Raw genomic sequence first — 18,977 nt, forward strand, 5'->3', positions numbered from 1 at the left:
CTGGGAATGAACACTGAGGTTAAGACAACACTGGCACCAAAGGGAGGTGGATGTGGGAAGGGGATAGATGTAAAAATTACAGAAAACGGCTGATATTAGTGTCTAATCCATAATTTTCGAGGTCTCTGAGATAAATAGTGGCACTCCCGATGTCCTTTAAGTCCAAATTCTGCCCCGATTGGGAGAGGGGTGGGAAGGGGGTGAAATGTAAAAATAAGTAAAACGACCTATATTAGTTTTTGCAGTTGCTGAAAAGAATAGTGACCCTGCTGATGCCCTTAAAGTCCAAGTTTAGCCCTAATAGTGTTGAGAAGTGGATGGGAAGGGGGCTGACATGTAAGAATAATAAAACACAATAGATATTAGAATTTAATCCATAGCTTTCGAGGTTGCTGAGAATAGTGACTCTCCTGATGCCCTTGAAGTCCAAGTTCAACCCTGATAGGAAGGAGGTTGATAAGGGTTTGGAAGGGGGTGACATGTGAAATAACCAAAAATGAAAGATATTAGTGTCTAATCCATAGTTTTTTAGGTCACTGAGAAGAGTAGTGACCCTCCCAATGTCCTTTAAGTCCAAGTTCAGCCCCAAAAGGAAGGATGTAACATGTGAAAATAATAGAAAAATACAGATATTAGTGTCTAATCCATAGTTTTTGAGGTTACTGAAAAGAATAGTTACTCTCCTTATGCCCTCTAAGTCCAAGTTCAGCCCCAATAGGTAGTGGGGCGGGAAGGGGGTGACATGTGAAAATAACCAAAAACGACAGATATTAGTGTCTAAGCCATAGTTTTCAAGATCACTGAGATGAATAGTGACACTCCTGAAGCCCTTTAAGTCAAATTCAACCCCAATAGGAATTGGGAGTGAGAAGCAACAAACTTAACAGGAATGAGAAAGAGTTTATAGTTGTAATCAGAAATTCCCCAGGCAGTGCTGAGATGGTCAGCTAGTAATTATATATATATATATATATATATATATATATATATATATATATATATATATACTATATAAAATATATATATATATATATATATATATATATATGTTATATATATATATATATATATATATATATATATATATATATATATACTATACACACATGTGCATACATACATATATACTTTTGTGTATGTGTGTGTTTGAGGTTTCAAGTTCGACAAATTCTAGAATTTCTGCTGAATATAACGGAATTAGCAACTAAAAGAAAATATGTGAATCTGTTTGTACTCTGATACTCTTAAGGCCATATTTTCTACAACGACACTAATAAAGAGCAGAAAATACCAACAGCAAGAACGTTAGAGGCTTTCTGGATGCATCTTTGGAGAAACGGTCAAGGTTGCCTTGCTAAGAGAGAGAGAGAGAGATAGAGATGGTGAAGGCAGGTTTCGGCCTGATAATTTTCGTAATTTTACCTTCTACAAAACTCGATATAATCACTTGCTGCGCAGTAATTTATTTTTTTTATTTTTTTATTTTCTTTGTTATTTTGGTGGATTCTGTTATAAGTAATCAGGTGAGAGTGAATCTCGTGAATCTTGGACACACACACACACACACACACACATATATATATATTATATATATATATATATATATATATATATATATATATATATATATATCACACACAAGTTAAGTATATCTAAGTTTTACCAGACCACTGAGCTGTAACAGCTCTCTCAGGGCCGGCCCGAAGGATTAGATATTTTTACGTGGGTAGGAACCAATTGGTTACCTAGCAACGGGACCTACAACTTATTGCGGGATCCGAACCACATTATATCCTGAAGTGAATTTCTTTCACCATAAATAAATTCTTATGGTTCCGCGTTGGCCGAGCCGAGGATCGAACTTCAGACCACTACCGGACTGGTAGCCGAGCGCGAAATCCACTCGTCCAACGAGGAACTATCTATATATATACTATATACACAATTATGAATGTTTTGTGCAAGTGTATGTAATGAAGCACTTTTGCAAAAGTGCTAAATAAGAGCTTAGTAATTATCCTTCACAACTGTACCCAGTTGCAAGAAAAACAAATTTTAATCCCCTGTCCCAATATCGGAAAAGAGAGGGCCAATTCCTTACTTACTTATTTAAAGGGACAGACAAGAAGAATGGAACTTTCCTAAGCATGTGGTAAAATGAAAACCAAAGTATTATAAACCCATTTTGAAAATACTTGAAACATAATGTTATTTCGTTGTTTTATTCAAAATCTATATGAAACACGTTCTATCTCTCCCATATGCAACAAATGTCCGCCATTTTATTTTATCAGTAATTTTATTTTATCAGTAATAATATCTTGAATAACGAAGAAAGATCGTTCGTATGGAAATTGTCGTGGATTATTTGCAGTGTAGTTCATCTTCTTTCTATTTAACTGAATAATGTGAAAAGGCTAAGACGAGAGAGATCTGGACCTGTTCCAGTCACCCTGTTGTTATAACAACAAAAGGGAAGGAGGGATAACTGGACACTACTGACATCAAGGAACAGATTCAGATCTTTTCAATAATTTTCTGTCACTCGTATTTTCTCCCAATTCCTGCACCACATGCAGTCTCTGTCACAGCTTTTTCACAAATGTGAATTTTAGAATACTTGTTAATGACTGTAGAGAATGTACCTTGCATTTAGAGGTGGAATAATGGAAACGCACTAGAGCAGGTGGTATCAAAAGGGACACGCTACGGTCCAATTAAGAAAATGGAGTCAAGCGGCTGAGCCTGACCAGACAGTGTACACATACATCTGAATGGGGAAAGGCTCTGAAGGAATGGGTGAGGGGAATACTATACCATCAGTTATATTCAGCAGAAGTTATAGAATTTGTTAAACTTGGAACCTCAAAGACACACACACCTATGAATATTAATGTATAAATGTGTGTAAATATATGGAATGTTAGTCCATATATATAAAAGACTAAAACTAAAGAGGTCAACCAGATTGCTTGCAGGAATGTGATCAGACTAGAGACGCTAAAGATGACGTATACAATAAAAGTAGGCTAAGATAACATGCCGTCACCTGTAGTCATTCAATTGTTTATAAACATTAGTCCAAGCTCCCTGCTTGAGATCTACAAACCCCAAGACACTCCATTGAAGATGGAAGTGCAATACCAACCGACTTAGCGTAAGATTATCGCAAGTCTAACATTACCTCATAGGGCGCCTTATTATACAAGGCAACAGCCCTAAAAGTAGATATTGGCATGTAAGATCCCACCGCTGCCACCAACTTATAATAACTTATGTATTAAAAAAAACGAGAACCTGCTCTGATTACTTGATACAGTCGTGTGATTCATAGGAAAAATCCTTTTTAATTCAAAAAGATATTGGCATAAAAATAAAAGGTATGGCATAATTGATCCAACATCACTTTTCCCCACTCTGCTAGAGTCGCTTAGTGTGTGGAATTTGCTATGCTTTGAACACTTCGGCAGATCTAACTGACCTTGACCGCTTACTAGGTAACCCAGTAACCGAGTTTGCTTTGTTTGATTCTGAAAGGGCTACTGTTTACCCATTTCTTTTTGTAATAATTAGGATCCTTCTCTTCATACCATCGCAACATATTGTGTGTTTTAGCATTATGTTTGTGAGTATATATATATATATTATATATATATATATATATATATATATGTGTGTGTGTGTGTGTGTGTGTGTGTGTATGTATATATATAAAAGTCATTTCACAATTACCGATATTCATATACATACATCGAGCTACAATGTCCTTTAATATCTAATTCGCTCTACCTCGGAATTAATATATTTTCATATATGCTTAACCGAAGGGGAATTTTTTACACGATAATAGATTTGCCTGGTCCCGGGCGCGAACCCAAGAAGACATTCAAATCCAGGAACGTCAGTGAAGCTTTTACCAACCCCACCACTGACGTTCCTGGATTTGAATGTCTTCTTGGGTTCGCACTCGGGACCAGGCAAATCTATTATCGTGTAAAAAATTCCCCTTGCGGTTAAGCATATATGAAAATATATTTAATTCCGAGGTAGAACGAATTAGATATTAAAGGACGTTGTAGCTCGATGTATATATATCTATTATATATATATATATATATATATATATATATATATATATATATATATATATATATATATTATATAGCTACTTTCAAAATGCATGTTTCCCCTCTTTGAAATGTCACGTAAGATTGTGCAACATTTTTTCAGATTCCTAGATAGCTTAGAATAGGATGTTTAAAAATGTGTGTTCAGATTTCGCATTACATGTTGTAAAAGAATATATATTAACGTAGAATGTAAAAAGAGAGAGATCTTTGTCTGTTCGAAATTATGAATGTTTAACTTTTATGTCGACACTTTAAGATTGGAGTGTCTGCGAGATCCGTTTGCTTTCCTAAATCTGTCAACACGTTTGATAGCAAGCGAGCTAGAGTCTTGCGTTGTCATCAAAACATGTCAATCTTAATTGTCACAGCTCAGCCTCCGTTTCGATCGAGTAGAGTACGTCTTTTTTTTTAACAGACTCGTCTTGTACCCGTATGTCTTTGTCAAGTCCCGCGTGCAGATTGCATATTTCTTTATGAAGATTGCATCAGATTTCCAATCTACTGGAAGCATTCGTGACAAGAACGTTTTGTATCATATCTGCAATGTCGAGTTTCCGTAAAGGAGGAAAATTTCATTACATTCTATCTTAGGACCTCGAGGCAGTCAGATCTCTCTCTCTCTCTCGCTCTCTCTCTCTCTCTCTCTCTCTCTCTCTCTCTCTCTCTCTCTCTCGCATCGACTCGAGATTATATTAACGTAGCGTAAATTGGTCACTCGTAACTTGTGAGAATTTCATATTTGATATTTCTTAGAGTTTATTTAGTATTATTTAGTTTCTTTTGTGGAATCTGAACAGACATTATTTCGTAACGGCGCCTGGTTTTTGTGAAATTGTGTAAGACAAGACTGCAGCAGAGAAAGAAGTTGGTATACCAAAAAGGTAAAGTGTTATATTTTTATTAGTTGCAACTAATAACTAAAAGTTAATGGGAAAAGTGTTTGGTTAACTTATAACTAATAAAGGTTAGGTAATAACTAATAACTAATAATTGATAGGAACTGTGGTTAACTGATAACAGATGTTGTGAAGGTTTGGTAAAAACTGTTGGATACAGTGTTTTGAGTGGAAAAGATTTACACTTTTACACATTGCTGATTTTTTTGTGTTTGTGTTTGTTCCATTGTTTGTGCACTATTTCGTTTTCTTATTGAAGTGTGTCTTTTTATTTTATATTTTCATTTGCATTCACAATTTAATTGACTTATTTATTTTCATTGCTTAATCATTGCACATTTGATTAAATTTAACATTTGTGAATTAATTAACATTACTTAGAATTCTTTTCAAGTTTGTTGTGTTTAGCACTTGTGAATTAATTTCCTAATTAATTTTTTCAATTATTGCCAGAACCACTTTTGAATTTTGATTGAATTAATTTTCTTGAATTTTGTGATAAATTAATTTTGATTTAATTTTACTTAATTTGATTCAAGAATTAATTAAACTTTACTTTGTTTTCAAGTAACAGTAATTTTCCCTGATATTGTGAATTTCACTTATAAATTTTGAATTTAATAATAAAATTTTGTATTTAAAATTTTTATAAGTATTTCATTTTTATCCCAGTATATTTTGATTATGATTATATTGATGATAGGTAGAAACATAGAGTGGTAATTGATTTGCTTTCCTTCAATTTATTTGAAGTGACTTAGAACCAGGAAAGTACTTAGACTTCTGAAATCAGGGAAATACTTAGACTTAAAGTTGTTGATGGAGTGATAGGCCCTTTGATTAGATTTAACAATTACTTACAAGATTACCTCAACACCTGTTTTTATTGATGAACCTTAGTCTGATTTTCTGCAATACTGGTAAGTGTTAAGGGATCACTGTTGCCTTTAGAGTATTCAGTCGTTTAAACGTGTTATGAGGGTTCAGGTGTCTGGCTTTTGGTGAAGTAATATTTTGAAATGCATGGGTAACCCGATTACTTGGCACTTCGTAACATTGTTTTTTAATGGTGCCCCAGAGACCGCCCCGGGAAAGCAGATTTCATTATCACTCTAGAATATACTGGTGGTGTTAGGGATATATTTTGTTAGGAGAGTGACCATATAATTTTGTTTTGCATTTATTGTATTGAATTGTAATTTGATAACTTAGAGGAAAATGGCTCAGTTCAACGTTCAGGAATTTTTAGCAGCCCCTTCCATCCAAGTTTTGTCTGAAACCACTCTGTCTAGAGCACAGTGGAGCGCTTTAGCAGAGGCATGTGGTGGTTATGTGTCTACTAGTATGGTAAAGGCACAAATAAAATGTATTGCTATGGAATCATTGATACACTCTGGTAGAATAACTGATGAAGATGAGTTAGAATTGGCTCAAGAGTTGTTGAATGTAGCACGTGCTGATCTCATAAATAAGCAAGCAGAAAAGAAAGAGAAAAGTGATGCAGAGTTAGGAAGCTTAGACGCATTGAAGCAGAAGAGAAGATTGATTAAGCTAAAAACGCTTGCTGAAAGAGAGAGAAATGCAAGCTGAAAGAGAGAGAATGCAAGCTGAAAGAGAAAGAATAGACAGGGAAAAACAAAAAAGCCAAAGAAGAGAAAGAGAAGAAGAAAAAGCAGCAGAAGAGGAAAGAGAAAGGATAAAAGAGGAAAGAGAAATCGCAAGACATGCAAGGGAAATGGAATTAATAAGAGCTAGATCCACATTACCTGTAACACCGCCTAACCCTAACCAAGGTAATCAAGACCCTGTATTTGATGTAGTGAGAGTACAGAAGTTAATCCCTAAGTTTACTGAAGAAGCTCCAGATGAGTTTTTTGATCACTTTGAGAAAGTGGCTTCAGGTATGGGATGGCCAGAGGATAAATGGTCAGTTTTGCTACAAAGTGTCTTGATTGGTAAAGGGAGAAGTGCTTATCTAGCCTTAACAGCTGATCAGTGTAAAGACTACCAGGTACTTAAAACGCAGTGGTGCTACAAGTTTACCAGATGACCCCAGAGTACTACAATGAGAGATTCAGAAATTTGAGAAAAGATGAGAAGGGAACATTCTTAGATAATGCTTACAAAGTGAGAAGGTGCTTCAAACATTGGGTAGAAGCTGCTAAAGTTAAAACTTTTGATGAGTTAGAAGAGTTACTTGTTCTTGAACAATATCTTAAGGGAATTCCTAAACATATAAGAGCCTATTTAAGAGAGAGAGAAGTGAAGAAACTTGACAAAGCTGCTACACTCAGTGAAGACTACAATATAATCAGTAGTAAACGTAATTACAATGTCAAGTACCAGAGTCAACAACGCCCAGGTTTTAAGTCTTTTCCAAATAACAGGAACAAATTTAATGGGAAACCTACCAGTGATACTACTAAGAGTACACAAGGTAATACACCTCAGCAAACTAATGTGAAATCCTCATCCAATTTTTCAAGACAGTTACAGAAACCTAATGTTGTCTGTTTCAAGTGTGGAAGAGTAGGACACTACAGTCAAGAGTGTTACCGGAATCAACAGCAGTCAAGCCAGTTGGTCAAGTTGTAAAAGGTGGACCAGTGTGAAAACAAACTATGAGCAGTGTGGGCAAAAGAATCAGACTCCAGAGAAGAATGAAACTAAACAAGCTGAATGTTTGGCAACCAGTGGAAATTGTTACCCATCAAGCAGTGAGTGGCTAAGCAGTGTGGAGGCTTTTAAGCCATATATCTATGAGGGTATGCTGTCAACTCAAGAAGGAAGTATGCAGGTACCAGTCAAGATATTACGTGATACAGGGAGTAACCATAGTGTGGTAGTACGTGTTTCTCACCCTCAGTTGGAGAAGAATCTCACAGGAGATTCAGTTATTTTGAAGGGTATAGGAGAGGAAGTAACTCCTATATGCCGCTTACACCTGTCATGTGAATTGGTGACAGGAAATGTTGATTTTGCTGTAAAGGACTCACTGGCTGTAGAAGGTATACATGTTCTGTTGGGGAATGAAGTTGGTGGTGTGCCATTTATTCCTTGTCCTGTAGTAACAGACAAACCATTGAGGATTAGTCCTACAATAGAGTTGGAGAAGAATAACCCCCACCTGTTTCCTAGTTGTGTAACTACCAGAAGTATGAAGAGGACTACGACTGTAAGTGAAGAAATTGAGGATTTACACACCCCAAGAAGGATCAAGTGAAGGATCTTTGTGCTTAGAAGAATTGTTCCAGGGAAGTGAAGTTTTTTTTCCCATAGTGCTGACCAAGAAGAGATTTTCCCAACCAAGATGAATGAAAAGGGACGAACGGATGACGAAGAAAGAAGAACCTGATGTTCCTGAAGAGATTCCGAGTAGTCAAAGTGTTGCTGAAGACAGTAGTGAAACTACAGTAGCTGAGTTAGCAGATATTGAGAATTCAACCCTTGAAGTTGGTCAAGTGACAAGAGAAAAGCTGATGGACTTGCAGAAGAAGGATGCATCGTTAACTGATTTGTTCTTCAGAGTTTTTGATCGAGAAGAGATGCAACAAACTCCTACCTGTTACTATCTGAAGGAAGGTTTGCTGATGAGGAAGTATAGACCTACAGATATACCAGGAGATGCTGTATGGGGCGAATATCATCAAATTTTGATTCCATATCCGTTGAGAAAGCAAGTGGTTGCAGTAGCTCATGAGTCTGGACATATGGGAATCAGGAAGACTGTGGAGAAGATCGTGAAATATTTTTTCTGGCCTGGACTTCACAAAGATGTTAGTAGGTTCTGTCGTGAGTGTCATACCTGCCAGATAGCTGGAAAACCGAATGAAACCATCAAGAAAGCCCCCTTACAACCTATAGAAGTTAGAGGAGAACCCTTTAGCAAAGTGATTATAGATATGGTTGGACCATTGCCCAAGACAAAGAAAGGAAATGAGTATTTGTTGACATTATTGTGTCCTGTGACAAGATATCCAGAAGCAATCCCTGTTAGAAACATATCTGCCAAGATAGTTGTTGAAAAACTTGTGGAGTTTTTCTCAAAGTTTGGAATACCAGAAATAGTACAAAGTGACAGAGGAACAAACTTTACTTCAAAGTATTCCAGGATGTGATGAATTTGTTAGGAGTGAAACAACAGTTATCCACTGCCTATCATCCAGAAACTCAAGGTGCCTTGGAAAGGTTCCACCAGACATTGAAAAGTATGCTGACAAAGTATTGTTCTGAGCCAGGAAGAGAATGGGATGTTGGTTTACCATTAATGTTGTTTGAAATTAGGAGTGCTTACCAAGAAAGTATGGGATGTTCACCTAATGAAATGATTTTGGAAGAGAAGTTAGAGGACCGTTGAAGATTCTTGCAGAAATTGGAAGAAAATCAAGAGGAAAGCCAAGAGAGTACGTGAAGAATTTAAAAGGAAAAGGTTGAAAGAGATTAGAAAATTCTCTTTAGAAAACTTGAAAATTAGTCAAGAGAAAATGAAAAGGAGATTTGATGCTAAGACTAAGCTAAGAAGTTTTAGTGTTGGTCAACAAGTGTTAGTGTTCTTACCTGTCAAGAGATTTCCCCTCACTAATAAATTTCAAGGTCCTTACAAGATAATTCAGAAGTTAAGTGATAGAACTTATGTGATTGATACACCAGAAAGAAGAAGAAAACAAAGGAAGATACATGTGAACCTCTTGAAACCTTATTTCTCAGAAACTAAAACTGAAACTGTGTCAGTAACCCAGACAACTTTATCTACAGAAGTCGATGATGGCTACGAATTGGGAGCTGCAAGCAAGATGAATAATTCTTCAATTTTGGAAAATTTGGAGGATAAATTGAAACATCTGAGTGTTGAACAAGGTGAAGACTTAAGTGAAGTAATTAGAAGTTTTCCAGAAATTTTTTTCAGATGTGCCTAGACGTACTGATCTGACCAAGCATGAAATCAAGATTCAAGAAGATGGAAAACCTTTCAAGCAAAGAGCCTATCGCTTATCACCGTATCATCGAGATGTTTTGAAGAAAGAAGTTGAGTATTTGCTGCAACATGGATTAGCAGAACCCAGTTCAAGTCACTTCAGTTCTCCATGTGTGTTAGTGAAGAAACCAGATGGTTCATTTAGGATGTGTACTGATTATAGGAAGCTGAATTCTATCAGTGTGGCTGATAATTATCCTTTGCCTCTTATAGATCAGTTACTTGATAATATTGGGCAAGCCAAGTTTGTTTCCAAGATAGACTTGTTGAAAGGATATTATCAAATTCCCTTAGATGAGAATGCGAAGTTGCTGTCAGCTTTTATTACTTCATTTGGACTGTATCAGTATACTGTTCTGCCGTTTGGTCTGATGAATGCACCCGCAACATTTCAACGAGTGATGGATCAACTGCTAGGATCAATAGAAGGAATAGGTGTATACCTAGATGACATCGTGATTTACTCTACAACGTGGGAAGAACATCTGAAGATTTTGAGGAAAGTTTTCAAGAAACTACAAGAAGCAGAATTAACAGTCAACTTAGAGAAGAGTGAGTTTGGAAAGGCAACTGTACAGTATCTTGGGTTTGAAGTTGGGAAAGGCCTTCTTGCTCCAGTAAATGCTAATGTAGAAGGTATCCGTAAGGTTACGCCACCTACTACCAGGAAACAGCTACAGCGATTTTTAGGCATGGCTGGTTTCTATCGTCGTTTTTGCCCAAATTTCTCAGCCGTAGTAGCTCCCTTGACAGACTTAACTAGTCCCAAAGCTAAGTTTATTTGGACTCCAGAGTGTCAAGAATCCTGTTGAGAGGTAAAGCCCTTTTAACTTCAAGACCAGTACTTCAAGCTCCAGACTTCGACAAGAAATTTGTGATACAAGTTGATGCGTCCGACTGTGGTGTTGGAGCTGTTCTACTTCAAGAAGATGAAAATAATATCTACCATCCTGTGTGCTTCATGTCTACAAAATTGAAAAAACATCAGAAAGTATACTCGACAATTGAGAAGATAACTTTAGCATTAATCACCGCATTGAAAAAATTTGAAGTGTATGTGAATAGACCTAGGAATGAAGAAATTTTAGTGTTGTCTGATCACAATCCACTATCATTTATCCAGAAAATGAAAAACCATAATCAAAGACTGACCAGGTGGTCTTTGTGCCTGCAACAGTATAACTTAAGAGTGCAGCACATTAGTGGCAAAAACAATGTAGTTGCTGATTATTTATCTCGTTGCGAATCGTTGGATTCAACACCGCGATAAAAAATCTTCTGGGGTGAGCTACTTTCAAAATGCATGTTTCCCCTCTTTGAAATGTCATGTAAGATTGTGCAACATTTTTTCAGATTCCTAAAAAGATAGCTTAGAATAGGATGTTTAAAAAAATGTGTCTTAGATTTCGCATTCACATGTTGTAAAAGAATTTATATATTTAACGTAGAATGTAAAAAAGAGAGAGATCTTTGTCTGTTCGAAATTATGAATGTTTAACTTTTATGTCGACACTTTAAGATTGGAGTGTTCTGCGGAGATTCAGTTTGCCTTTCCTAAATCTGTCAACACGTTTGATAGCGAGCGAGCTAAAGTCTTGCGTTGTCATCAAAACATGTCAATCTTAATTGTCACAGCTCAGCCTCCGTTTTTTTTTTAACAGACTCGTCTTGTACCCGTATGTATTTGTCAAGTCCCACGTGCAGATTGCATATTTCTTTATGAAGATTGCATCAGATTTCCAATCTACTGGAAGCATTCGTGACAAGAACGTTTTGTATCAAATCTGCAATGTCGAGTTTCCGTAAAGGAAGAAAATTTCATTACATTCTATCTTAGGACCTCGAGGCAGTCAGATCTCTCTCTCTCTCTCGCTCTCTCTCTCTCTCTCTCTCTCTCTCTCTCTCTCTCTCCCTCGACATCGAGATTATATTAACGTAGCGTAAATTGGTCACTCGTAACTTGTGAGAATTTCATATTTGATATTTCTTAGAGTTGATTTAGTATTATTTAGTTTCTTTTGTGGAATCTGAACAGACATTATTTCGTAACGGCGCCTGGTTTTTGTGAAATTGTGTAAGACAAGACTGCAGCAGAGAAAGAAGTTGGTATACCAAAAAGGTAAAGTGTTATATTTTTATTAGTTGCAACTAATAACTAAAAGTTAATGGGAAAAGTGTTTGGTTAACTTATAACTAATAAAGGTTAGGTAATAACTAATAACTAATAATTGATAGGAACTGTGGTTAACTGATAACAGATGTTGTGAAGGTTTGGTAAAAACTGTTGGATACAGTGTTTTGAGTGGAAAAGATTTACACTTTTACACATTGCTGATTTTTTTGTGTTTGTGTTGGTTCCATTGTTTGTGCACTATTTCGTTTCTTGTCTATTGAAGTGTGTCTTTTTATTTTTATATTTTTTCATTTGCATTCACAATTTAATTGACTTATTTATTTTCATTGCTTAATCATTGCACATTTGATTAAATTTAACATTTGTGAATTAATTAACATTTACTTAGAATTCTTTTCAAGTTTTGTTGTTGTTTAGCACTTGTGAATTAATTTCTAATTTTCAATTATTGCCTAACACTTTTGAATTTTGATTGAATTAATTTTCTTGAATTTTGTGATAATTTAATTTTGATTTAATTTTACTTAATTTGATTCAAGAATTAATTAAACTTTACTTTGTTTTCAGGTAACAGTAATTTTCCCGATATTGTAAATTTCACTTATAAATTTTGAATTAAGAATAAAATTTTGTATTTAAAATTTTTATAAGTATTTCATTTTTATCCCAGTATATTTTGATTATGATTATATTGATGATAGGTAGAAACATAGAGTGGTAATTGATTTGCTTTCCTTCAATTTATTTGAAGTGACTTAGAACCAGGAAAGTACTTAGACTTCTGAAATCAGGGAAATACTTAGACTTTTAAAGTTGTTGATGGAGTGATGCCCTTTGATTAATTTAATTACTTATAAGATTACCTCACACCTGTTTTGATGAACTTAGTCTGATTTTCTGCAATAATGGTAAGTATTAAGGGATCACTGTTGCCTTTAAGAGTATTCCAAAGTTTCCCGTTTTAAACGTGTTTATGAGAGGGTTCAGGTGTCTGGCTTTTGGTGAGGTAATATTTAATGCATGGTAACCAGATACTTGGCACTTCGTAACAATATATATATATATATATATATATATATATATATATATATATATATATGTGTGTTGGTGTGTGTGTGTGTGTGTGTGTGTGTGTGTATTTTATAAATATATAAATTGAGACAATGCTGAGAATACATAGAAAAGAATGTCCATGAAAACAACTATGTGCAGATACACGTTTATTTCATAAAGGGTATTTGAGGTTAGCCTTTCACCCTGGAAATTATACTATTTCATGAAAGTTAATGATATTACACTTCTTTACTGTCTTTTGTAAACGGCTATGCTGTCGTGTGACCGTTTCATGAAAACCCCTGTCTAAGAAAAAAAGGACGAGGTTGTGAACAAAGACAGTTATTTCCCTCCGGAAATGTAAGGCCACATCCTCGGTGTCACTCCACTGAAAGTCTTCTTCTGGTGGTCTGTTAATCCATGTCATCAGTCGTCTATATCAGGCAGCAGTTGCTCAGAGGAACCTTATTCTGAGTGAGGAAAGGACACAAGATTAAGAAAACATACTTAAGCAACAATATCATAAGGTAACAGTTATAAACAATACCAATATGTCTAAATGCACATATATATGGTGAGCAGACGTGAACATTAAAATTCTCTCATATTTTGTGTTTATTATTGTCATTATTAAGGCTCAACGTGAAGAAATTAAGGACTAAAAAACAAATCCTGTAAAACTGAAAATGAACAAGGAAATTTTATAGAGCTGATAGTAATCCTAGAAGCTACGAAAGAATGAGTCCCCCAGTTCTGTGGTTATAAGACAGGTGGTTTTCAATGCATTAACTGGAGCTAATAGTCTCTAGTAAGGAAAATGGAAACAGTGGGCCTGAATATAGTTTTGGAACTTTCAAAATCCATAAACCTGGCTACCCACTCATGCCATAACATTAGACGATATTGCGAAGTAAAAGACATAAATTACTTAAATCCCACACCTATATAGGTTCTGTGAGCACCTTCATAACTTCATCAACCACCTTAGAACCCCACAGCCTGACTAAGAGGTAGAATCTCTGAATGCAGGCAGCCTATTTTTCATCTTTCTAGTTAAAAGGACAATACCTTTGAGATCAACTTATGTCTGCAGTCTGGCAGGGAATCCCTCATGATTCCTGAATAAACACTGAGTGAAATACTGAAAGGTTGCATCGTGCCAACATGGATATTGTAGAAGATCGGAGAAATCAGTAATCAGTGTCAGATACACGGAAGACTTCTGCATTGCCATTAACGAAAACGATGCAAGATCTAGCAGATGCCTTCCAGTTTACAAACAATATTATTATTATTATTATTATTATTATTATTATTATTATTATTATTATTATTATTATTATTATTATTATTATTCGGAAGGTGAATCCTACGCATAGGGAACAAGCCCACAGGAGCCGTAGACTTGAAACTCAAGCTTCTAATGTAGATACTATTCATTAGTGAAGATACATTGCATCTTTGCTTGAACTTTTAAGGTTCCAATTACACGATATCCTCAGGGGAGATGTTCTACTGTCAAACAGTGTGAGGAAAAATTAAGGACCCCTAAAACTGAGAATTTCGACAGCGAGGGGCATTTACTGCTCATTGGTGCAGCTGTTCCGCGAATCTGGTTGCTCTGGGCAGGAAAAGGGGATCAGGGATTAATTGTGAGTGTGAAACATCTCTGTTGAAATACAACCTATATATAATTAATTGACAAACAAGAGACCATCCGTCGAAGGTCCAGGTCTTAACTGTTAATATTAGGAAACACAAACCTACCACCCGGAACCACTCCATCTAAATGAGATAAATGTCTTACAGAACCAGACATCTACACAGGAATACAAATGACCTAAACCAAGTTGCATTGATTTTATGACTGTTACAAATATATGAGGCCGTCAGCATTGCAAAAATCAATTCCGAGGTAGAGCGAATTTAGATATTAAAGGACATTTGTAGCTCGAATGAAATATAAATGAATCACGGTTCGATGTGATAATTATTCATAACAAAAGGCTACGTGGGTCAAACGCTCGAATTGGCTAACATGGTAGACGGGGTTTCATATCGATTCTAATCACGAAAGCACCGAGTTCGAGGGTGATTTGTAAGGTCAGAATCGATATAAACTTATAGTGTCTCTGTTGGCTGATTGGATAGCGTCACTGTCTGTCCTGATTTCGTTCCCGTTCACTTGGACGGTGGTTCGATCCCATGGGGAACGAAATTATTATCAACTAAAAAATTCTCCTTCGGTACATATATGTAAATATATCATTTCCGAGGTAGAGCGAATTTAAATATTAAAGGACATTTGTAGCTCGAATGATATATAAATGAATCACAGTTCGATGTGATAATTATTCACACACACATATATATATATATATATATATATATATATATATAATATATATATATATATAATATATATATATTGATAAGTTGTTGTTCTGTGGATCAGTGGCAGAGGAAAAGGTAAGGTAAAGAAACTTTACGGGCTACTCTAGGAGCAATAGCCCGTGCTGGCATAAGGCCAGCCAAATCTAAAACAACAACAAAAAGAAACTTACTGATGCAGCAAGTGCAGATCCCAGAGCAAAGTGCAGAGATCTTTGACTTGCAGGAAGACCACCAATAGAATCCACATCTTCCATTCTTGTCGAGGCATCCATTGTCCACACAGTGGCCCCAGTACCCGCTCTTGTTCACTCCCGACCTTTCCTCTTCCATCATGGCTAACCTGAATTCCATGATCGCGCCCTCATCTGTTTGATCTCCATCAAGCCGATTCCCAGTCTGGAAAAGTTCAAGATTTAGCTATTTACAGATGATTCAATGTCTTTTTAACCTTGATTTCGTTAATACAGATAGCTAAATGGTGGAAGAAATGTAGTATAGTTAGTTATCGATTCTTAATGTAAATATAGTGTGTTTATTAGCTGCAGTAAACCCTTGGAGCAGAGTTCAAGGAGAGATGAATGGAGTGGATGAACAACAAAGTCCTGTACACAAGTTTTACAAACCTTTGGCTTAAGAACAGTAAATTTGAAGGACATTAAAATCAAAACTACCAAATAGCAAAGACCTTCCATTAATACATCTGATATTCTCGGCTTTTTATTTTTACTTCTGCTAACGAGGCTGCTTTCATTCATGTCTCTCTATTCGCTTTCTGTTAATTTTCGTGTTTATGAATGACTCATCATAAAAATGAAGGATTTGAAGGCGAACAATAATATAGCAACGTAATTTATAGCAAAAAATACCTTGGAATGATACAAATAATACAAATTCTCACGTTATGAAATAATTAATAATAGCATATAATGAAATGGTGTCCAGTAAAGCCTAAAAAATCAATCTTCAAAACGGATGAACTATTTCTGATGAATGACAGCAAAAAGTTTAATATGTTGCCATGGAAACATCTCTTCATGAGGTGTGCCACCCTTTAACGGCGGTGACAAAATAGAGAACAGAATGACGCAGCGTGAAATCAGTTACCAAGTTGTGTCCTCCAACTGCTCCCGATTAGTAGAATTAGGTTCGTAGGTGGAGGGAGGCTCCCGATTGAGTGGTCTTGTCTCTTTATGGAAACATTTAGCGAGAAAACTAATGTTCGGGAGTCTTGGTTCCTTTAAGAGGACTTTTTCCTCTAACTTTAATTTATAAATAGTTAGTGATGATTATCAGAAAAGGAATAGTAGATCCACTTTCTCTCGTGATTGACCATCCAAAGCTTTTCTCTGGCTTTCATCTTCTCCCTAGTTAGGCTCACCTGGGCTGGCATCACATCTTGGGTCCACAGGACGACGAGGAACAGGACAAGGGAAGCAACTGGCGCCCACTTGCTCATGATGATGTATCTGTTAGAACAAACAAGCTACACTTATATGTAATGTATACATACATACATACGTATATACATACATACATACATACATACATACATATATATATATATATATATATATATGTATATATATATATATATATATATATATATATATATATATATATATATATATATATATATAATGTGTGTGTGACAGTACCTGCCACAGATGGTACAAAGAAAGTAGAAGGGAACATATTAGAAAGAGTTAATAGAAAAGAGGATTTCCTACGGAATGCAAAGTTGGAATGCACGAAGGGAATGTTGAACCAACTCTCTTTTTAGAGTAGAAATGAAGTGTTGACATGGAATGAGAATGAAGTATGGCAAAGGCCAAATATGCCAGGATATTTTTGATTGAAAATATGAGAAATGTTCAGATACGAACAGGTAAAAAGTAGTATTAGTGAAGAGATGAATCAGTGTTTTAAGATGGCTAGGTCCTGTCTCGGGACTAGAGGACGCAATGTTATAAAAAGAATTACGGTTTTCAGAAATGAAAGAGATATGGGAACTGAAAATCCTAAATGCAGAGGAAGTAATACATTGAGTGTGATTGTGAACTTATCAAAGTGTGGGGAATTCGACTGAAAAGGGATTAGCCTCATGTTGTAGAGATGTAAGACTACGAGTCTGCAGTTTTAAGATACAAGCGACCGCGACCCTGGTTAAATATATATATATATATATATAGATATATATATATATATATATATATATATATATGTATATATATATATATATATATATATATATATTCAACCAGGATCGCGGTTGCTTGTATCTTAATATTATATGAAAATATATTAATTCAGGTAGAGCGAATTAGATATTAAAGGACGTTGTAGCTCGATATATGTATGAATCACGGAAATGTGATTATGACTTATATATAATTATATAATGCTAATATTTATATATAGATATTATAGATATCTATGTATATATATATATATATGTATGTAGTATGTATGGTATATATATATATATATATATATATATATTATATATATATATATACATATATATATATATATATTATATATTATATATATATATATATATATATTATATATGAGTGTGTGTGCGTATATGCGAATGTATACACACTCGCCTCTGAAAGTTAGACTTCTGAACCGGTTTCTGTAGAAGACTGACTGACTAGAGTAGGATTCCTCCAGTATTTAAGCAGTGGTGACCAGCCACTCCCCCTCCCGACCCTAATAACAAGACACCTGTGTGCCAAGCATGAGGCGAATATCATTAGTAATTCTCTCTCTCTCTCTCTCTCTCTCCCTCTCTCTCTCTCTCTCTCTCTAGTATTGGAAGGGGTATTGATAAATTTACTTGACTACGTATATGCTTAACACAATATGCGCCTCAGCGGCGTGGTTGGTATGGTGTTAGCGTCCCACCTCTTTGGTCGCGGGTTCGATTCTTGGCCATTCCATTAAAGAGTGAGAGATGTGTATTTCTGGTGACAGAAGTTCACTCTCGACGTGGTTCGGAAGTCACCTAAAGCCCTTGGTCCCGTTGATGAATAACCACTGGTTCCATGCAACAGTTAAAAGCCAACACAAACAAACAAAACACAATATTCACATCAATACTTACACAACAGAGTATAGCACTATATATATATATATATATGTATATATATATGAATATATATATATTATATATATATATATATATATATTATAATATATAGATACTATTAATTTATTTAAATGTATATACATACACACACATAATAAAGAATACGGATATATTTCCGGAATAGTTTATACCGTTTTCAGCCATGTAATAAATCAAAAGATACATAAAGTGCGTCTGTATATATATATATATATATATATATATATATATATATATATATATATATATATGTATGTATATG

At 35.3% G+C, this 18,977-nt stretch overlaps 1 protein-coding gene across 1 annotated transcript; it reads right to left on the bottom strand.

Moving 5' to 3' along the window:
* Nucleotides 1-13,342: 13,342 nt before the first annotated feature.
* LOC135220934 (uncharacterized) lies at nucleotides 13,343-18,213 on the bottom strand. Its single transcript, XM_064258593.1, has 4 exons — nucleotides 18,188-18,213; nucleotides 16,961-17,048; nucleotides 15,753-15,978; nucleotides 13,343-13,658 (listed from the first exon to the last, which is right to left on the bottom strand). The coding sequence occupies exons 2-4, from the start codon at nucleotides 17,036-17,038 to the stop codon at nucleotides 13,654-13,656; spliced, it is 309 nt and encodes a 102-aa protein (XP_064114663.1). The 5' UTR covers nucleotides 17,039-17,048; nucleotides 18,188-18,213; the 3' UTR covers nucleotides 13,343-13,653.
* Between the last annotated feature and the right edge of the window lie 764 nt (nucleotides 18,214-18,977).

This window comes from Macrobrachium nipponense, chromosome 2, assembly GCF_015104395.2.
Source record: "Macrobrachium nipponense isolate FS-2020 chromosome 2, ASM1510439v2, whole genome shotgun sequence".
NCBI lineage: Eukaryota > Metazoa > Arthropoda > Malacostraca > Decapoda > Palaemonidae > Macrobrachium > Macrobrachium nipponense.

What these genes read in the sequence shown, in the direction of transcription:
- LOC135220934 (XM_064258593.1), bottom strand. Translation starts at nt 17,038, where the DNA reads ATGAGCAAGTGGGCGCCAGTTGCTTCCCTTGTCCTGTTCCTCGTCGTC. An exon ending in AAGATGTGATGCCAGCCCAG is followed by an intron (nt 15,979 to 16,960) that starts GTGAGCCTAACT and finishes GAACTTTTCCAG; the next exon opens with ACTGGGAATCGGCTTGATGG.